Source organism: Lipotes vexillifer, unplaced genomic scaffold (genome assembly GCF_000442215.2).
Source record: "Lipotes vexillifer unplaced genomic scaffold, Lipotes_vexillifer_v1.1 scaffold817, whole genome shotgun sequence".
Lineage (NCBI taxonomy): Eukaryota > Metazoa > Chordata > Mammalia > Artiodactyla > Lipotidae > Lipotes > Lipotes vexillifer.
The window spans coordinates 547-23,399 of NW_006799071.1; the positions used below are offsets into that span (position 1 = coordinate 547).

The following is a 22,853-nucleotide window of genomic DNA, read 5'->3' on the forward strand; positions in this document are numbered from 1 at the left end:
AGAACTTACATCCACTGAAGAGTCAAAATTTTCCTCCATGTTGTCTAGACTGAGGTTTCAGAGGCTCATCAACCCAATTTTCATATATGTACTTATCCCAAAGATTTTCACAAAGCTTTCATTCAATTGACTATATCAATAACCAAACCAAAGCTATCATCAGGATCTAGAAAAGTACTACGGAACAGAGCAGTACAAACACCTGTCTGTGACTTGATAACAAAGACATTAAAGTAAATTCTAAGATGTCTTCTCTTCTTCCATGAAGTTCTTCTTTATGCAGTCTTCTACACAAATTGTTCTACAGTTTTCTATATTCACAGTAGTTTCTACCTTAACTGAACACAAACTCTATAAAACTCAATGCTCTAGGTGTCACTTGTAGTTTTCTTCAATCATTACTCCCATGCCACAAAAATATAATATACCAACCTGGGCCATGACTTTACAAAGCCACTTGGGTTCCACAAAATATAAGTCACTTAACTGCAGGGCTGGGTCTTGAAAATGAAGGAGGACCCCTGGAGTAAAAATCAAGAGTGAAACATGGAATTTAGAATATGCAAATATCAAGGGGCTTTAGAGAGAATCTAGTCCAACCTCCTCATTTTACAGATGAGTAAACTTCAGCATCATTAGTGGCAGAGCTGAGACCCGAACCCAGGCAACCCAGCTCCCAAGCTCTAAAATCCAAATATTATTTTAAAAAGTTATCTTTTGAACTATATAAAATGATCATATTTAAGCATATTTAAGACAAAGCCATACATTGCAGAGCATGTATTTAGAAATAAATAGAAATTCATAAATATTTTTTGCTTTCTAATTACATACTACAAAGACACATCTTATTTTCGAATACAGGTAAAAAACACAAAATATCAGAGGAAGCTACTGGTTTAAAAACAATGAGGAAATGAATGGATCAGATTCAATCCACATGAAGATTATTTTTCATACAGCAGAATCTGGGGATCAAAAGCAACTTCCCAACCACTTATCCGAGCACTACAAATCAACTCACACATTTGCAGCAAGGTTATATTGATCAAGTACACAATTAGCACCAGTCTGTTCAAGAGTTTTTCATCTGTGAGGTCATGCTGACAACATGTTATGCAACAGAGCAAGATCTGCCACTCAGTAGCTGCATCATCTCAGGCAACCATTGATTCTCCAAGTGCCAAGTTAAACCATCCCAATAATAATTCTTCTTTACAGTGTACAAATAGCCTCCACATAGGGTCTCACGGCTCCGGAATAGTACAGTCAAGTTCTACAACCCACGTTTTAACTCCTGCTCAGAAACCTTTTCCACTACTGCCCTTAGATAATTTCTAGATTTTTCTCTTATGACATAATACATGATTCAACATCAATGCTCATGATGATCTTTCAAAAATAAAAAAAATCAGTTACCTATTAAAGAATTTTGTCAATATTCTGTTAAATTTTAAATGTAGGTTCTATACAAGGTTCAGGTGCATTTTCACAAATTACTACAGCAGAGCTTTCAAAGAATATGCAATAAACAAACCTGATTCATTTAGGAAGTGAACTGCATGAGGAAGCTCATTTTCATCTAACTGCAGCTGATGTTCTTTCACAAGTTGTAATAATCGTTTCTGGTCAATTACAGGAAATTCAACTGGCACATTTTTCCGCTCTGATAAAATGATTTTCTCAAGTTCTACATAGCAGTCTGGAATCAGCTGCCCAACAACAGGCTGATCTCGGATCTATGAAATTACAAATGACAAGCTGTAAAAATCCATTTTATTCATCAATTTGTCAGGTGGGTGGTAAATTCTATGCTAATCATTCAGAACTGTATTTTTTAATAAAATCAAAATGTAATGTAAAACCAATTAAATTATGAGGAATAAATAAGATGATCTTAAAATAAGAAAAAATATGAACACAGAAGCCAATTTGGAAAGAACTATCAAATAATATTACATGGAAATATTTATCTAGCTATTCAGAAAATCCATGGCAAAATCCAAGGTAAATCATTGACTGTAAATAAAGGACTTTCTGTTTTCTAAGACATTAAACTTACATGCAATAGATATGCTAGCATAAGAAGTCAGCAAGTATTGTAAGAGCATTTGAACCTTATTTATTAGATGAAAATGTGATCCACAACCCAAGGTAAAACTAAATTTTGTTCTTGTTATTTGCAAAATGTTGTATTAGTGGAATGTACATATCAACAGTGAAATCTGGAGACAGGCATAAAATTTCCTCATCCAAGCTATGCTTTTTCGTGGAAACTTGAACTTGGAAAAATATGAAATCATCTAAACCCCAATGATTCTGATATAAGAGGATGATCTGGGGTCTGTTACACTTAGAATCTAACAACTGTCTACTAATCAAGAGCTACATAAAATAAAATTTTAAAAGAATGACCTTAAAGTGATAGTTTCTATAATTAAAATCTTTTCCAAACTTTTTTCTTAAAAATCTAATTTTAAATAGAAATGCACCCCTAACAATAGTAACTAAAATACCTTTGAGAACCACCAGGTGGCACACTCTCCCCATTTCTCAACCCATGAATATATTCTTGTATATTCTTTTAACCTGACAATAACTAACATAATTTCTACTTGAATTCTTCAACTTATTACAAATAGAAATTGGGTTTTATTACACACACGCACACACACACTTTAACTTCTTCTTTCTACTTTTAACTAGAATCTTAAGGAACTTGATTTACAGCAACTGTAACCATTACTTTCATATTTACCTCCAAACATTCAAGATTGTTTCAATGTATGCTTTGAACCAGAAAATTAAATATAATTTCACGAACCTTCACTTTTCATATTCTCTCTCTTCATCATTTATAAATTAAGATAAAAAAGAAATTCAGACTGAAATTTATGTTTTAACCCAAGAAGGGAAACCTACATTTAAAAGTAAACAAGAGTTCTCACAGAAAGCAATCAAGTAACAAAAGGATGAACTTTACAGGGCTGGATTACAGGGCCAGCAAAGGATCCCACTCTGCTAAGGGGCTGGACAAGATTGAGAGGGATATGGTTGGCACTGAATTCTGTTTTGTCCTCCTTGTTTTAAGCTTTATTATCAGGTGACCAACAGCCAAAAACAAAAAAACTTTTATTCTGAAGTCTGCACAGACACATGTTAATAAGGGTGAGACAGGGAAAGATTAGAAAAGAGCCAAAATAAAAGGAAAAGATGAAAAACAAATGAAAGGGCAAACAAAAAAAGATTTCTAGTAGATTAAAAGCTGTTGTTTGAATACAGGTTGAAGCACCTCAGGGAGGAAAGAATATTCAAGTTCTGGCAGGTTTATTGTTTTGGGGTCATCTGAGTCACTATTCTGCAAAGCAATCAAACAGATTTTCAAACCAATATGCCAGAATGATGTATCCATTAGCAATAGATAACTTTCTTCAAATAATAGTGCCATTTCTCAAAGCATTTGTTTTACTTTCTTATCTGGTATTGCCTTCAGAGTTCATGTACAAGTGCAGAAAGAAAATTGGTCTCATTGATTGATAGTGATAAATTGCTATTAGCCTAAAGCAATACCAGTCCAGCTTGATGAACCACTTTATCCACAGACTTTGCTTCAACTAAATTCAGGCTTTCTCAAAACAAACTCATCCTCCAAGAAGCCTTTTTTAAAATATGATAAATGCTCTGATACCAGTGATAAAAAGAGAAGCTATTAAAATATTATAAATAACAACAAAGTTCTGTAAGCACAGGTATAGTCTCAAAAGAAAACTCTCTGGGTAAAGAGAATATTTAATTGAATATATTAATTTTGCATATTTGTTTCTTAAAAGTCATATTACTCTAGTCATATGTCCCACAAAAAAGTAAGAAAATCTACAAATAAATGGTATTTCATCCTTCTTATATAAAATGTCACTGATCCACCATTTGTAAAAGCTTTTAGTGACTGGGATAAATGTGCTGAAAGATACAAATGTGTAAATTCTCTCCCTGGGCACCACAAAGTCCAGTTTATAAATGGCTCATTAGGTTTTGGATAGGAACATAATCTGTGGAAATGGAAAAGAACTAAGCTAACTAGCCAACACATTATAACCAAGGTGACCATATAATTTATCATCCAAACTGGAATGCTTCTGAGAATATAGTGGGACACAATTAATAATTATGCTGGGACTGTCCAGGCAAAACAGGACCCTTGTTATAAGCCATGGCCTTGATCATTAGTGCTAATGAGCTAAACGAACAGAGACTAACAGTGAAATCCACCATTGTGTTGTTATATTGAAAGATTCAGGGTGTTTTTCAGTACAGTTCATACCATGCTGCCTGTAGAACCCAGGTAAAATTTCTTTCTCTTGCAAGTATTAAAAACAAGTGTTCTCACTGTTAACCAATTTATTTGTGTTTTATGAACTCTATGAATTACATCTGTCTTACCAGAAGAAAACTTTGAAATCAAAAACATAATTCCTAAAATGAAAAAACCCAGTTTGTATGAACTAAAAATTGCTTAGACATTGATGAAAACCAAATTAGTGACCCTGATTATCAGATGAAAGAAACTTCTCCCAATACTGGGAAAAAAATATTTGGAAGGGAGATCACAGTGACAAGAGACATGAAGGAACAACAAAGAAAATCAAGGAGAGCATAAAATAAGAACTCCAAAAGAAAGGAGCAGATGGAAAATATAAGAAAGATAACCCCAAGACCCCAACATTCATCTTTATCCTTTTGATTGAATCACCACTACAGGAAGTTGGGAGAGAAAGGGCATCAGGAACATATCCCCAGATTCTCTCAGGAATATTCTCTCAGCCTCTCAGATATCCTCTTAGTTTCTTCTCTCAGTATCCTCAAATTATTTTTATTCCCACTTCTATGAGTTTGAAATAAAGTATAGCATAAATAATTTTAAAATTGAAAGTACTTTAATAATGTTAACAGCTCTGAAAAACACCCACAATTTTAAGATAGCTGTTCTCTTCTCAAGACTTTTGACATTTCTTAGCAGTTGCACAACATGAGAATTAATAAATTACATTTATCTACTACCTAAAGTTGGCAATGAAACATGTTACCTTGAAATTGAGGCTCTCATTTATGATGGTTTTCCGAAGTTTTGCCAAAGCATCGGATTCCTCAGTGGCATTTACAAAGTGGTAATCCCGTATTGCAGGAAACCCTCGTTTGTTCAAGAGTTCCTTGGTGATTTTACTGATACAGGCTTTGCGCTGCTTCTCATCAGAAACATCCAAATGTGTCCCAACAAGAATCACAGGGGAAGAAGAAGCACGAGCCTACAGGGAAAGATACAAAATACTTTGTGTTTTTTTTTTAAATCAAGACTGCTTACATTTCCACTGGCATTCACTTTCTATGAAATTCACTTGAGTGGAAATGAGAAATCAAGACTTCTAAGAAGAAAATAACAACTGCCTTTCCTTCCTTAAACCTAAGAAAAAATTTACCCTTATGAAATTTTTAAAAGTCAATTTTATGCCTCTTCTTATCCAATTATTACCACTTTTCTTTCAGGTGGCCTATGTAATGGTAACAGTATATTTTTCTTTTCCTTTTTCCTTGCCTTAAAATGGGTTATTCTCTAAGTGTGCTTTGGTCTTCTAAATAAAATAGTATTTAATAACCCCCAAATTGTATCAGAGTAATACAATTTGTTTTATATTTTCTTTTCCTTACCTGTAAATTCAATCTCCTTAATTCATATTAAAGTCATTCAATGTGGAGTCTACAATGAAAAAAGTCACTAAAGCAAATATTACTGCGACTATAGTATTTTCTCACTTTGGCTAGCTATAATAAAGGCAAAAAAAGGAAGTTAAAAGAATTACCAAAATGACAAAACAAGCTTGATGGAGCCAAAATTTCCTGACAAATCTTTTTAAGGGCTGGCCTCACAGAAAAGCCCACTGGAGCATCATTCAAAGACCATTCACACTTACTTTGGTCTCAATTCTAAAAAGTCATATATATTTAAAACCATATATACATAAAGTAATAGCTGACAATATGACAGCAAGGGACAAATTGGAAAAATTGCAAAATTCCAAATATACTATTAATCTGGAACCATTTAAAACTGTAAGATCTGAAGGACTTCACATTAAATTGCCTCTGAGGACAGAGTTGGTGATGCACAGATTGCTTTTTTTCACTATGGTTTATTTTAAATTAGGGAAGTTCATATTACCCTTAAGAAATAATATCAGGGAATTCCCTGGTCACCTAGTGGTTAGGATTCAGGCTTTCACTGATGTGGCCCAGGTTCAATCTCTGGCCGGGGAACTGAGACCCTGCCAGCTACGTGGCACAGCCAAAAAAAAAAAACAAATAATATCAAAAATAGTTTAACTTATAAAATCTCAATTTTTATAGCTTAAAAGGGTTTCCAGTTTCTATAACTCTCACTCATATAGAAAACACTATTTTCATGTCACAACTTAATTACTTTTAAAATTTCCCAACTCAAAATTTTAGTGCTTCTTTCTTTTAAAAATTATTTGAAGAGACTATTTGAAGCGCCTGTTTGCCCAAAATAAATTACCTTACATACCAAAAAAACCCCAAGAATGATTTTCTATTTTCAAATGAGTAGAACAGATCACCTTTATATTGAAGAGCCAAGGCTTCATGGCATCAACTTCAGCTTGCCCTTTGCTGAGGTCATAGACAGCAAGATACAGGGCTCGTTGGGTCATAAAGTGGGGGTGAGTGCTGTAGAATTCCTCACAACCTAAATAAAGATTAGAGAATTTTTTAGCCTTCCAGAAAATAGGCAAGAATTCTTCATCTTCTTCAAAAATAAAATTAAGTGATACTATCCACTATTTATCACACAAAGAAAGAGAAAAACTATAAAAAGATGATGGTTACAAGGCTACACTGACTTTTTACTAGGGACTGACAACTTTTCACATGTGTCAGCTACTTAGCTTCAGCTGGCATGTACTGGTTCCTAACATTTCCTTCCATGGCTTCTCCATTCTGGTGGCAAGGGTAGAATTAGGAGAAATAAGTGGCTTTGGAATAATTCCATAGGATCCACCAGGTCTCTTTGCAGTATTGGAACAGAAAGTTCAGTTTTTAAGCCCCTGTTTTGAAAAGATGTGTGAATAAAAAATTCTAGCAAAATAAATACCTGCAAAATCCCACACATTTAGAATGAGGTCTTTCTTCCCTTTGCCTCTTATTTGGATGGGCCAGTCTTTCACATCTATGCCAACTGTGGCACCTTGCATCCCAAGATCTGATTTCTTGATTTTCATTAATTGCTGCAACAAGGTAGTTTTACCACTCCCGGTATTTCCCACAATCATAAGTTTCATTCGGTTATAGGGCACAGCCTTTTTTAACCGCTGTTGAAGAAACCTGGTATTTGAAAAACAAAAATAAAATAAACTGCTTAGCAGTGTACTTATGATATAGGTGAATTCTTATGCACTGAATTCTTTCAAATATCAAACTGTTCTAAAATACAGTATGCAAAAGAGTACATAACTCATGTAACTAATAATGCAGGTGTCTTTCAATGCACTATTAATGCATATATTTTGTTAGTGATGTTGGTGTAGTTGATAATGATTGGCAGCATTATCAAATATAATGACATTCTATCATCAGAAATAATCAAAATTTTTCAAAATGTTTGTAATACTCATTAGAATTTTATACACAAACACACACACATAATTTCTTTAAATAACACAAATAAAACCCTAAAAATTATAAAGTATAATTTTTTTTTTTTTTTTTTTTTTTTTGGCGGTACGCGGGCCTCTCACTGTTGTGGCCTCTCCCATTGCGGAGCACAGGCTCCGGACACGCAGACTCAGCGGCCATGGCTCACGGGCCCAGCCGCTCCGCGGCACGTGGGATCCTCCCGGACCAGGGCACGAACCCGTGTCCCCTGCATCGGCAGGCGGACTCTCAACCACTGCGCCACCAGAGAAGCCCAAAGTATAAAATTTTACAAAGCTCATAGGATAAACAATCAAGGTAGAGTATATAAGCATACTGCTATACTAAACTTTGATAGTGAGGTCGTATTTGGTACATTATACATGTGTATGCGTACATATATTCATGTATGGTATACATAATGTTTATATTCATATATATCATACCTGCATATACATAATGTAAATGGAAAGGGAGAACATATTGGTTAAATTATAAATTGATACATATAAATGATTATACTCTCAGCAGATAATATGTTGCTGTTCCTAATAGTCTTAATGAGAAAATAATTGAAACTAACTAGAAGTGCTGCAGGTGGCTAGCAATACCACCTTTAAATTAATAGTACAAAAATAAAATGGATATAGAAAGATATATTTTAACTATGTTAAAATGTTGCCACAGTTTAAAATTAGAAAAATAAACTAAATCATAAGTGAATCTTCGGGAATATTGACTGATTAGTTCTCATAACTAATAGGAATCTGTCCAACATTCCTGATGATCTGAGCAAAAAGCATCATTATTTTCTTGAATTACTTGATGCTCTAGAAAACAAGATCTGGCAGATCAGATCTTGTACCTGCTGTTATTGAAATCAGTCATTTTCTCACATATAGCTTACGTTCTGTTTTCATCACCAATAAACAAGAAAATCAACGGTCCAAATGTCTATTTATTAAGAATTCATTCTTTGTCATTCTTTAAAAAAGCAAATGAGGACTACAATGTCTAAACTACTCCACGTCTATGTTCTCTCTAAAAATGTTAAATATGTTTAAAAATATTTAGTTATATAGTAGCTTGATAATATAGCATGATACATCGAAAACCAGTTCTACTAAATGTTTAGTAAGAATTCATGTTTATTTAGCATAGTTGGTGAAAAGATCTTCTTTTTTTTTCAAATTAAATCACAGGAGAACAAAAGTACAAATCTTTGTTCATAAAAAGAGACAAAAGCTAAATATAAATTAAGAAACTTTAAGGAAGAGATTTAGGTAACTGTAGTTCTCTCGTAATACAACAATTATTAATTGTATGCCAGACTCTGTGTTTGGTGCCAAGAATGAAATAGTAAGTAAATGTAGCCATGGACCTTGACTTAGTGGACATTATAGGCAAGTCACGGATACATTAAGCGGTGATAACTGAGCTGAAACCTGTAAGATAAATATAGATAGCAGTAGTTTTGTGGAAATAAAAATAAATGATTTTACAGGGAGGCAACAATAAGAGTAATGTGCTCAAACAGTAACAATAAGACTAATGTGCTCAAACAGTAACAAAGAGTGGAATAAAGTTCATTATTAAAGATATTTGAAGTTCATAAAATATAAAACCAGAAACAGTGATACGTGGAAGTTCTGGTGGTTTCAAAAATGATCAAGTTGAGTAGGTTATCAGCTTCCTAGGCAAAATTGATGTAATTTTATATCACTTAAGTAACTATAATGCTTTAAGATATAATAGACATATGATAACTATTTGCTATATGAAATGCAGCTTGAGAAGTTATAATACTATGCTTTATTTCTTTAGATTGTATAACTGGTAACAAGAGACCAAATAGTAATAATTTCCTTTTAGAGTCCCTTTCTACTGAAAAGCATGATAAGGAGAAGCCATTCTCTCAACCTTAACTTGGCTAGGAGAAAATGAAAAACTCTGCAGTGGCACCAAACAAACCCATTTATTAAATAAAGGGCAAATGACAAATCAACGTTGGATGGCACTATATATTTTTTTCTTAAATTGTAACTATATTTCCATCAAAGTCACAAAGAAAGGATATCTGAAACAAATTTAACAAAAACAAATGAAAATAAAATTATCTAACCTTATGATGTCTTTGGCTTTACATCCTATGTGTTTAAAATCAAAATTAAGATGCAGTTCATCCAAAGGAAGATCCCATATTTTGCTTAATTTCCCCATTTCATTGGGAAAGGATCTCAGCTCCAAGTTGTAACTAACATCAAGAGATGTCAGATTTTCAAGACAGCCAATCTCAGGAGGAATCTTAATGAAATAAAAAAGGGCAAATCCTGTTAGTGGGAAGAAAGAAATGTGTGCTGCCAAAACACAAGATGCTAATAGGAAACAAGAGAGGCTCAGAGATCCCATCAGCACCTTGCACAGCCTCTCAACAGAGTTCTAAAACTTTCCAAAGGCTTGTCATAGTTTTCATTATAAATGTTTGAAAACATACATATAAAGGACTTACCCCAATCTATGTCATTTATTTATAATCTTTAAAAACCCATTCTGCCTTCATAACATATTTCATCACTTCACAACACTGAAAGTAAAGTTCTTTTTATGTATCCAAAACCAGTCATCTGTGGCTTCAGTCTATTCCCTCACATTGTGTTCTTCAGTAAAACTAAAGATCTAATCATCACAGACTTATGTACAACTTACTGTTCTTAAAATACAACTAAATGTTTATACCTTAAGTGGCATAAATATTGGAAATTTTTTCTGTTCAAAATTTTTAAGCAATATTCATTACTTCTATAATAGCAAACATTAATTTGCTGCAAAAAAAGTCAGGTATTCAAAAATATTCAGAGTTATTCTGAACCTCATGGTTTCAGACACTTCACTCTTTTTTTTGGCTTTTATAAGCAATAGACTTGAACCTGGCCAAAAAAAAAAAAGTTTTCTGGGACGAATGGATAATCAATTTCAGATTTATAACAGAGACCTGTCCATTTGGGTGAATGCAGAAATTTAAGAATGTGGAAAAGAATGTCAGCTGAAAAACACAGGCTACATATGGCCCGGAGACAACCTGAGAAATGCAGCGTGTCTGAGAGTCTGTTAACAGATTAGCAATTTTGTGATAAACTGACACACTTAAAGCATTATACACATTCATAATTAAATATATATATAAATATTCAAAATAAAATAGAGCACAAAAAGTGATTTTTTAAGGAAATTAAGCATTGTTAATATACCCATTTACCTCAGGGCAGGATTAGATATTCAAAAAGTAAGCAATATCAAATAACAGATTTTGAAATGATCATTTGTGATAATGCAAATTATAAAAGCATATTTTCAAACTGGCAATAATTCTAAACAAAGATGACCTCTTACCTCTTTCAGTTTATTATGAGAAAGATGTAGTTTCTCTACTCTAGACCATGCAGATGCTTTTTCACTCAAGTCCAAGATACTGATCTGATTATGACTAAACAAGAGTTCCCTTAAGTTCAAAGATCTCCAGTGCACAGGACCTGGTAGATATTGAATATCATTGTTGCTCATATCTAAGGACCGCAGGCTGAAACAATACAATGTCAAGATAAAAATCAAATGAGTGTTTCCAAAATACATGAAATAACATCACAAGTAATTTTCACCAGAATGAGAATAAGGTATAACTTTAAACTAACATTATTTATATACGAGTACATACGTGGTTTTTTGTGTACATAAAGGTATATACGGGCTAGAAAAAAAAGGCATGTCTCAATAGGAACATTTTAAAAAGGACCAATAAAAACGAAATTTATGCCTAATTTCCCTACTTCAGAAACATAAAAATGTCAACCATAAGGAAAGACCAAGTGTTTTACAAACACTTATGATGCATGAGAAATCATAATTAACAAAGGCAAAAACAGTCATTAAGATTCCTGCCCTCTATACAAGATTTACAAATATGTAACCTCCATTTCTCTGTTCAATTTCACTCATACTTGGAGGGATTCTTCAGAGGTTGGGTCCTTAAGTTTACTATCATTTTTAGCAGCCTGCCTCAGTGTGAAAAATATCATAACATTGAGCATGATGTCTTGTATACAGTAGGCCCTCAATGTAAATTTGTTGCTTTCAGGCAGGAATAGCTACCCAAAATTTGCAGGAAATAGCAGAAAAACACGTCACATGTAAATGTACATGTGTAGGAAGAATAAATATAGTCAACAGAGCTTCCCTGGTGGTGCAGTGGTTGAGAGTCCTCCTGCCGATGCAGAGGACATGGGTTCGTGCCCCGGTCCGGGAAGATTCCACATGCTGCGGAGCTGCTGGGCCCATGAACCATGGCTGCTGGGCCTGCGCGTCTGGAGCCTGTGCTCCGCAACGGGAGAGGCCACAACAGTGAGAGGCCCGCGTACCGCAAAAAATATATATATAAATAGTCAACAATTGTGGTATATTTGACTATGTAAAAGGTTGCCTGGACTTTTACTACTGTATACTGATCCCTTTCATCCAGCATATCTGAAGTATTATGAATTAATTCTAAGCTCAAATAGCTGTACTGCCTGCTAGACCAAGATTCAGATCTGCAGAGCAACATTATTGCTCTAATTTTTAAATGATCTAGATTTTGCCCTAGTTACCTTATAAGAATGTTGAAAACAAGAAAATTAATTTGACTATATTAAAGATAAGACATGTGGGCTTCCCTGGTGGCGCAGTGGTTGAGAGTCCGCCTGCCGATGCAGGGGACACGAGTTCGTGCCCCGGTCCGGGAAGATCCCACATGCCGCGGAGCAGCTAGGCCCGTGAGCCATGGCCGCTGAGCCTGTGCGTCCGGAGCCTGTGCTCCGCAACGGGAGAGGCCACAACAGTGAGAGGCCCGCGTACTGCAAAAAAAAAAAAAAAAAAAAAAATAGATAAGACATGTATGTCTAACAAACAGTGCAACTGAGACAAAGTTGAGAATTGTCAGGTTGTTCAAAGGCAGTGTCTCTTAGCTTTAAGACTAAGCTTGGAGACTTAAGCTGGCCAACCACACGCTCACTTGTAAAACAAAAGAGTAAATTAAAAAAATACATATAAAACACTAAAATGTATACCTGAAGATGGTCTCTAAAGGTATAGTGTAATTAGGGACTGGATAATATTTTTAGTTCTCTGGGAAGAAAGCTTTCTTATGACATGCATCTTCTAATGAGCTTTTTTTTTTTTTTTTTTTTTTTGCGGTACGCAGGCCTCTCACTGTTGTGGCCTCTCCCACTGAGGAGCACAGGCTCTGGACACGCAGGCTCAGCGGCCATGGCTCACGGGCCCAGCCACTCCACGGCATGTGGGATCTTCCCGGACCGGGACACGAACCCACGTCCCCTGCATCGGCAGGCGGACTCTCAACCACTGCGCCACCAGGGAAGCCCTCTAATGAGCTTTTATGGTGGCTTCCAAACACATTTTCAAGAATAAATTATGTTTAAAATATAGGACCGCCCACCTGTATTCTATAGATGCCTGTATGTCAGAATTAAGAGTCTGAAATCAAACCACCAGTGTTTAAGAACTGTGGTTTCGGGCAAGTTACTTTCTCTCATGAAATAGTGTTCTCATTATAAAGTGAGATGAAAACAGTAAGTATTTCATAGGATTATTGGGAAGATTAAAAAGATGATCCATTGTTAAGCAGTAAAATACAGTGTCTGACACATTCTAAACCTAGACTTAAATTAACTATTATTCATCTGTCTCACACCTTCCATGGCTAAATTATAACTAAGTATTATTTGCCTGTATATGTATATATTTGCACATGTACCTTGATGGATTTAATTTATAATAAATAACACTAGTAGAATAGTTATTTAAGATTACAACACATTTGAAATCTAATTAATGCCTGGATTTGTAGTTAACAGGAAGCTTTTATTTTTAATGAAATTAACCAAAAATATCCCCAAATACTTGGAATGACATAAATTATCCTACTCTCCACCAAAAATGTCACTCAAACATAACTTAAATATAATTTCAAAGTTAATAGTGTTTTAGCAACATAATCCCCAAAGCAAGTGAAATTTTAAAAGTTAAAGTGATAGCCAATACAATCTCATTTGATTATAATAATGCAACAATTAATTACTCTTAAATTGTTTCTACACAACAGCACATTAAATTAATACGTTAAAAAGTCCAAATAACAATTCACATCTTTTGTCTAATATTAAAAGTCAAACATTCATAGATTTAAAAACATTAAGTTTAGTAGGTTTAGAAATCAATTACATTTATATGTCTAAGTTAAAACCATGTTTCTGAAGGTTCTGTTCCACCTCGTGTGGTTTTTAAAATTAAAATAATAAACTTACTGTGGAAGATTTAAAATTGCTTCTGGAACACATGCAAATCTGTTTTGAGATAATTTTAGGCTTGTCATGGAAGAAGGCAAAAAAGGCATAGCAGCTAAGAGAAAATGAAAGTGAGATAATGGACATTTTAATCACGTTAACTAGATTTCCATTAGATTCTACAATAAGAGCATCTACCAATGATCTGTCACATAATGTAATTTCCATTCTCATGCTGACAATAAAATAATTCTACTTTTAAAATAAATTAATACTACCACAAAACATTAAAACAATACACCATAATTATAAGACTCTTTTAACCTGAAAGCGACAAAAGTGTCTAAGTATAAATTCATCTGTCCAACATCTGTACAAAGTAGAAATCATTAGAATATTCATTTCAAATTATGTGTGATATTATGGGACATACATTATAGATTAATTCAAATTACTCTGAAGTAAGTCTAACAAAACATTTTGGAATATTTTACTAATCCACAATATAATATAAAAATAAAAATTCTCTATAACACCATCTTGCAAAGAGTATTCTATGGAATAATTATGGATGTTACTTAATAAAAGTATTCTTTGATCATATGATCTTAAGAGATTAGGGACCTCTCCACAGAGATTTCTACCTTGAATTTGGTGTTATTTTGATACATGTTTTTGTACTTGTATGATGTATGTATCCACAGGTAATACATATTACTGTTTTGCACTACATAAATATTATATCGTACATGTCTATATTCAATTTGCTTTTTCATGTAACAATTTTTTTAGATTTATTTTTCATGTTGATAAATGCATCTTATTCATTTATTTTAACTGCTACATAGCATTTCCATTGTATGAATATAGCCAATTTATTCACTCTCCTGTTGATAGACATTTACATTCTTTCCAATGTTTGGCTACTATGAAAAATGCCATAATAAATATTCCTATGCTCATGCTTACTTGCTGAATACTCAGTGCCTATGACAATGTTTAGCAAATTGTCAAAAAAAAACAAAAAGCAAAAGGGTCTTCTGTGAACAGTGAGAGGATGCCTCTATTGTATATAACCACTAGTAGAATTCCTGAATAGTAGGGCATCTACAATTTCATTAGAAATGCCAAATTTCCCTTTAAGACAGATATGCCAATTTTGTCAGTTATTCCTAAGGTATTTTATATCTTTTGAGACTAAAAATATATACTTTGCAAAAAAAAAAGGGATTAGGGAAACATTATGCAAAATAAAGTGAAATATTTCAGAGCTGTCAATATTCTGGTATATTTTATGAATTTCCAAAAGGGAAATACAGTATGAGGTACCTCCAAGGAATAAAATCCTATGGAACATAATTTTGGAAACTGAGCAAATCATACAGACTGTTTTCTCATCTGTAAAATAGTGAAGCTAAATCAGATGAACTCTGAGATTCTTTAGAGATCTGAAAATCTGTGGTTCTATGAAAGTGGCTTGAGAAATTATTTCTTAGCATTTTCAAGGTTAAAAATATGGGTTATGCTTTATCCAGAAAATATTCGAGGGTCAAAATGTTCCAGGACATTACTGGAAGCTAGTTCCCTGAGAAGCAGAAAGGTACATACTATACTTCACCTATTTCCAAACAGTATTTGTAGCAAAATAAATTAGTAGAAATGATTCTCCACTTAGGAATTAAAAGTCTTAAGGTTCAGATTCTATATGGAAGACTGATAAAATCAAAGAACTAAAACTTCATTTCACATGGGAATTTTTGTGTGCGTGTGTGGTACGCGGGCCTCTCACTGTTGCGGTCTCTCCCGCTGCTGTGCTCCGGACGCACAGGCCCAGCGGCCATGGTTCACGGGCCCAGCCGCTCCGCGGCATGTGGGATCTTCGCGGACCGGGGCATGAACCCGTGTCCCCTGCATCGGCAGGCGGGCTCTCAACCACTGCGCCACCAAGGAAGCCCCGACATGGGAATTTTTAATGGTTGTGGTCCCACTCAGGTATGACCTCCATAATGCGGTCTTTCCAAATATAAAACCACTTCTAAAATTATTACAAAGTTGTGCAGTGCAAACATTTTTTGAACAGAGGTATGTTCAAGCTTTCACAACTAATTAATTAATTCTATGCCCCTGAACATGTCACACAAAAATTTCAGTGCTTCAATTCCTCAATTAGTCAAGCAGAGATCATACCTGTCCTACCCTATAGGATTTTTCTGAGATTCAGCTGAGATAACATATTGACCATAAGCTAGCCTTAGGGTCCCTCAGATGCTCTTCTTTCCAGACTTAATTAAACGTCACAGACACAGACACACTTCCCTGCCTCCACAGTCTGGATCAGATCCCCTTGAGGTACCCTCATAGCATCTTGAAACTTCTCCTCACAGCACTTAGTATGATATATAATTACATTTATTTATTCCATCATTATTCAATGTCAGTCTTCTGAACTTAACTACAACGTTCCTTAAGGACAGAGACTGGGTTGCTTTACTCACTAGTGAGTGAATCATTCTATTCCCCAGTTTCACTCTCATGGTAAGAACATGATCAATATCCAAAGAGGATGGAAGGAAGGGAAAAAGAAGGAAAATAATGCTATGCAAATTAATATGGATTTTATTGTTAGTAGTTTCTCAAAGTTCTGGAAAAATAAAATATTTTAAAGTAAGTTGTCAAACTATATTGTTATTAAACAGTATTAAAAATTATTTTACCAAGTCAGGTATAGAATAGGTATGTGGGTGGCAAGGTATGCATGGCCTCCATTAAGGAAGATAAAATAGGGAAAGTTCCCACTTATTTCCATAGAACTTTTCTGTTTCTCAATATTAGAACTTTCAGACAGGCTACAAATGAACATAATTCCCTGTTGTCTCACATGCTAAGAGAACATAGAGTATTCCAGGATTTTTAACAAAAGTGATGATCATATTGTGTATTATTATAATATTTTGCACAGAGCAAGAGCTCAATGAATACACATTAACCTAACTAATTTAAAAACTTTTAAATAATTAATTTTATTTCTAAAAAATAATAATAGTACTTATACTCCAAAAATCTGCTGAAGAAACTTCAGTAGGAAACTCAGTATTTCTGCTTCAAGCAGCTCAGGCAACTATAAGCATTTTTAGTATAATCGTGTAAAAGGAACCACAGTTTAATGACTATCTGCAGCCCAAGATATTGACATTTTAGCCTATGACAATAACATGTTAAATACTGTAATACAATTTTTAATATTAAAATTTGTAAATATTAAAAACTAGACGTTTTTTAGAGCAGCCTTAGGTTTATAGAAAAATTGAGCAGAAAATACAGAGAGCTCCCACATCTACCTTTTCCCCTCACCATCACTACCCCAGTCACATGCATCTTTTCCCCATTATGAACAACTAGAATAGTTTGGTATACTTGTATGTATAATTGATGAGCCTATATTAATAAATTATTATTAACTAAAGTCCACAGTTTACAATAGAGTTCACTCTTTGTGTACTATTTTCTGTGGGTCTTGACAAATGTATAATGACATGTATCCAAAATACAGTATCACACAAACTAATTCCACTGCCCTAAAGAGCCCCTTTTCTCCACCTAGTCATCACTCCCTCCTTCCAAAATCTTGGAAATCACTGATTATTTTACTAACCCCTTAGTTTTGCCTTTCCCAAAATGTCATATAGTTAAAATTATACAGTGTGTAGCCTTTTCAGATTGGCTTCTTTCACTTAGCAATATGCATTTAATTTCCCTCCACATTTCACGGCTTGACAGCTCATTTCTTTTTATCACCAACCTGCTAAGTTGATATGTAAAACTCCAGCATAATATTTAACTGAAATGCCACCTTTAAATCCCCACCTAAAATGTCCATATATGGCTCATGCAATTATATTTATTTGTTGCATTCGACCCATACAACACTCAAAAGGAATGGAAGAAGAATCATATAAAACGCTTACCAAGAAAATTCATTCTGGCACTTAAACTCTCCACTTTAGGACAACTCTCAAGAAAGTCCTCTGATAGAGATGAAATGTGGTTTTTACTAAGGTTTAAAATCTTCAGTTCCTTCAGGCTCAAAGGGGAACATATTCCTGATATTTTATTTCTAGTCGTAAGAGACGAAATGAGGATTAAATTGCATAAATTCACATGCTTTGAAGAAAAATAGTCAAAATATCTTCAAAAATAGCATTAAAGCACATTTATTAATTTTAAAATTAGTTTTAAAAATTTAAGTCAATTGAAAGAAACTGTATTATGAATTTCCTCAGTCTTTTATCACATTACCATGTAAAACTCATTACTATGGAAACAATGTCATTGTATGTCAACCTTATGAATCTTCAATGTGAGGTGAACCTTTTTTCTTCAATGAACCCCTTTCTTACCCTTCTAAAATGAGCTGTTCAAGATTCTCTACCACATCACCGAGATTCTCAGGAAGAAAAGATAGCTGATTGTAGGACAGGTTAAACTGTTTCAAGGTTGAGCACCTCACAGCTCGATCCAAAACTACTGAGGGTCCAATGTCGTTTCGAGAGATGTCAAGGTTGGCAATACAATTCATTTTCAACAAGTAAGGGGGAAATGATGTAAATTTATTACTTTGCAAGTCCAAATGTGTCAAACACTTCAGAGTCTGGAAAGACAATATTTAAAAATTTTTAAATGAACCACCTGAACAACTTAAGTTTAGCTAATATTTCTGCCTTCCATACCTCTGGTAACTAGAACCATTAAGAATTTTCCAAAAAATTGAAAACACAATCTACAAGAGAACTTCAGTATACTGACTGGTACTACCTGCTCTGCTATAAAATGGGTAAAGCCAGGAAAATTATAACAGGTAGAAGGTCAAAAGCACACTCATAGAAATAGGTTTAGAGTCTAATTCAGCTTTTCTTGTAGCCTATTCCTACAATGAGTAAACTATTCCTACAATGAGTAAAATGAAAGAATACTTTTGAACTAATGACTTAATGAATAAGCAGTAAACATAATACTGGGAATATAGTTTTTAACACTAGCTTTTAGAAATTGTTACACATTTTAATATAAATAAGATTTACCATAAAGTAGTTATGTGTATAATACACATTTTATTTTATAACCTCCTTTTTATTTCCTATTTTTTAAATTTATTTTATTTATTTATTTTTGGCTTCATTGGGTCTTTGTTGCTGTGCACAGGCTTTCTCTAGTTGCGGTAAGCAGGAGCTACTCTTTGTTGCAGCTTGCGGACTTCTCATTGCGGTGGCTTCTCTTGTTGCGGAGCACAGGCTCTAGGTACAAAGGCTTCAGTAGTTGTGGCATGCAGGCTCAGTACTTGTGGCTCGTGGGCTCTAGAGTGCAGGCTCAGTAGTTGTGGTGCACAGGCTTAGTTGCTCCGTGGCATGTGAGATCTTCCCAGACCAGGGCTCAAACCCGTGTCCCCTGCATTGGCAGGCAGATTCTTAACCACTATGCCACCAAGGAAGCCATAAACTCTTCTTTTAAATGAAACGTTTTGTTTCAAATCTCTATTTTCTATTAAGCAATTTCTAATTTTACTATGATAATAGCAAAACTTCCATTTATGTATCATATCAATTTTTAAAATGTTTCGTATGAATTATTATCAAAGGGCTAAACTACCAAAAAACAATCACTTCCTCATTCTCCTTCTTATATATCAATATATGTACTTATTCTCATATGGAATTCTAAACAGCTTAACATGATTATAAAGGCTTATTAATGAATCACTGCCCAAAAAATCTGTTTCAAAATTTCTATCATTGTTGCAGATACTACAAGATTATTCAGAAGGAAAGATTTTTACATTATTTATTCCCAAGGTTTAATCACCAAATTTTCTTGTAAAGAGACAGCTACAAGCAGTGACAAAAAGTCCCATCTAGTGGTGCTGACTTGAAATTTCCTTAGAGAAAGTTATGAGCTGGCCCAGTCGTTGAATGCCCTAATGTATCTCACGTTGCCATGCTCTCTTCATTCTCTTTGTTTCCACTAGACTAAATTCTAGTTTTCTTTTACTTAATCTTTAGCAAATATTGACCATCTACCAAGAGTCAGTCATTAATTCCTTCACAAATTAGTTCAGTAATCATCTATCAAACGTCTACTATATGTCACTGGGGTTACACGTGAACAAGTCAAAAACAGTTCCTGTTCTAAAGGAGTTTACAATTTTGTGAGGACAATATACTTTAGATCAAAATTTATAGTAATGAGCACTGGAAGAAAAAGAGTGGGTGCCGGGGAAAGGTAAACCAGATGGTAGCCAACCTAGCCTGGAGGGAAGACAAGGAGAAGAAAGGAAGAAGATGGTAAGGAAGTGACATTTAAAATGAGGCCCTTTGAAAACTTCCCTAATATGGGAAAGGAAATAGTCAATCAAGTGCAGGAAGCACAGAGAGTCCCATACAGGATAAATCCAAGAAGCAGCACACCAAGACACATATTAATCAAACCATCAAAAATTAAATACAAAGAAGAAATATTAAAAGCAGCAAGGGAAAAATACCAATAACATACAAGGGAATCCTCATAAGGTTAACAGCTGATCTTTCAGCAGAAACTCTGAAAGCCAGAAGGGAATGGCAGGACATATTTAAAGTGATGAAAGGGAAAAATCTACAACCAAGATTACTCTACCCAGCAAGGATCTCATTCAGATTTGATGGAGAAATTAAAACCTTTACAGACAAGCAAAAGCTAAGAGAATTCAGCACTACAAAACCAGCTTTACAAAAAACGCTAAAGGAACTTCCCTAGGCAGGAAACACAAGAGAAGGAAAAGACCTACAATAAAAAACACAAAACAATTAAGAAAATGGGAATAGGAACATACATATCGATATTCACACTTAAATGTAAATGGATTGAATGCTCCAACCAAAAGACACAGACTGGCTGAACGGATACAAAAACAAAACCCCTATATATGCTGTCTACAAGAGACCCACTTCAGACCTAGGAACACATAAAACTGGAAGTGAAGGGATGGAAAAAGATATTCCATGCAAATGAAAATCAAAAGAAAGCTGGAATAGCAATTCTCATATCAGACAAAATGGACTTTAAAATAAAGACTATTGCAAGAGACAAAGAAGGACACTACATAATGATCAAGGGGTCAATCCAAGAAGATATAACAATTGTAAATATTTATGTACCCAACATAGGAGCACCTCAATACATAAGGCAAAAGCTAACAGCCATAAAAGGGGAAAATGACAGTAACACAACCATAGTAGGGGACTTTAACACCACACTTTCAGCAATGGACAGACCATCCAAAATGAAAATAAATAAGGAAACACAACACTTAAATGATACATTAAACAAGATGGACTTAATTAATATTTATAGGACATTCCATCCAAAAACAACAAAATAGGGCTTCCCTGGTGGCACAGTGGTTGAGAGTCCACCTGCCAATGCAGGGGACGTGGGTTCGTGCCCCGGTCCAGGAAGATCCCACATGCCGTGGAGCGGCTGGGCCCGTGAGCCATGGCCGATGAGCCTGCACATCCGGAGCCTGTGCTCCGCAACGAGAGAGGCCACAAAAGTGAGAGGCCCGCGTACCGCAAAAAACAAAAACAACAGAATACACTTTCTTCTCAACTGCTCATGGAACATTCTCCAGGAGAGATCATATCTTGGGTGACAAATCAAGCCATGGTAAATTTAAGAAAACTGAAATCGTATCAAGTATCTTCTCCGACCACAACCCTATGAGACTAGATATCACTTACAGGAAAAAACCTGTAAAAAATGCAAACACATGGAAGCTAAACAATACACCACTTAATAACCAAGAGATCACTGAAGAAATCAAAGAGGAAACCAAAAAATACCGAAAAACAAATGACAATGAAAACACGGCGACCCAAAACCTATGGGATGCAGCAAAAGCAGTTCTAAGAGGGAAGTTTATAGCAACACAATCCTACCTCAAGAAACAATAAACATCTCAAATAAACAACTTAACCTTACACCTAAAGCAATTAGAGAAAGAAGAACAAAAAAAACCCAAAGTTAGCAGAAGGAAAGAAATCATAAAGATCAGATCAGAAATAAATGAAAAAGAAATGAAGGAAACGATAGCAAAGATCCATAAAACTAAAAGCTGGTTCTTTGAGAAGATAAACAAAATTGAAAAACCATTAGCCAGACTCATCGAGAAAAAAAGGGAGAAGACTCAAATCAATAGAATTAGAAAGGAAAAAGGAGAAGTAACAACTGACACTGCAGAAATACAAAGGATCAGGAGAGATTACTACAAGCAACTGTATGCCAATAAAATGGACAACCTGGAAGTAATGGACAAATTCTTAGAAAAGCAAAACCTTCCGAGACTGAACCAGGAAGAAATAGAAAATATAAACAGACCAACCACAAGCACTGAAATTGAAATTGTGATTAAAAATCTTCCAACAAACAAAAATCCAGGACCAGATGGCTTCACAGGCGAATTCTACCAAACATTTAGAGAAGAGCTAACACCTATCCTTCTCAAACTCTTCCCAAATACAGCAGAGGGAGGAACACTCCCAAACTCATTCTACAAGGCCACCATCACCCTGATACCAAAACCAGAGAAAGATGTCACAAAGAAAGAAAACTACAGGCCAATATCACTGATGAATATAGATGCAAAAATCCTCAACAAAATACTAGTAAACAGAACCCAACAGCACATTGATAGGATCATACACCATGATCAAGTGGGGTTTACCCCAGGAATGCAAGGATTCTTCAATATCTGCAAATCAATCAATGTGATACACAATATTAACAAATTGA

General features: G+C 34.6%; 1 protein-coding gene across 1 annotated transcript in view; it reads right to left on the minus strand.

The window, feature by feature from the left end:
• Nucleotides 1-432: 432 nt before the first annotated feature.
• The window catches only part of LRRK2 (leucine rich repeat kinase 2), a gene marked incomplete at its 3' end in the record, with an annotated part of 100,374 nt that continues 77,953 nt past the window's right edge, over nucleotides 433-22,853 (minus strand). Inside the window, exons 24-33 of the mRNA XM_007471478.1 lie at nucleotides 18,434-18,684; nucleotides 18,002-18,150; nucleotides 14,058-14,151; nucleotides 11,092-11,278; nucleotides 9,824-10,005; nucleotides 7,163-7,392; nucleotides 6,630-6,757; nucleotides 5,085-5,303; nucleotides 1,538-1,739; nucleotides 433-521 (exon numbers count right to left, since the gene is read on the minus strand). Coding sequence (XP_007471540.1) covers nucleotides 433-521; nucleotides 1,538-1,739; nucleotides 5,085-5,303; nucleotides 6,630-6,757; nucleotides 7,163-7,392; nucleotides 9,824-10,005; nucleotides 11,092-11,278; nucleotides 14,058-14,151; nucleotides 18,002-18,150; nucleotides 18,434-18,684 — 1,731 coding nt within the window. The remainder of the gene's footprint in view (nucleotides 522-1,537; nucleotides 1,740-5,084; nucleotides 5,304-6,629; nucleotides 6,758-7,162; nucleotides 7,393-9,823; nucleotides 10,006-11,091; nucleotides 11,279-14,057; nucleotides 14,152-18,001; nucleotides 18,151-18,433; nucleotides 18,685-22,853) is intronic.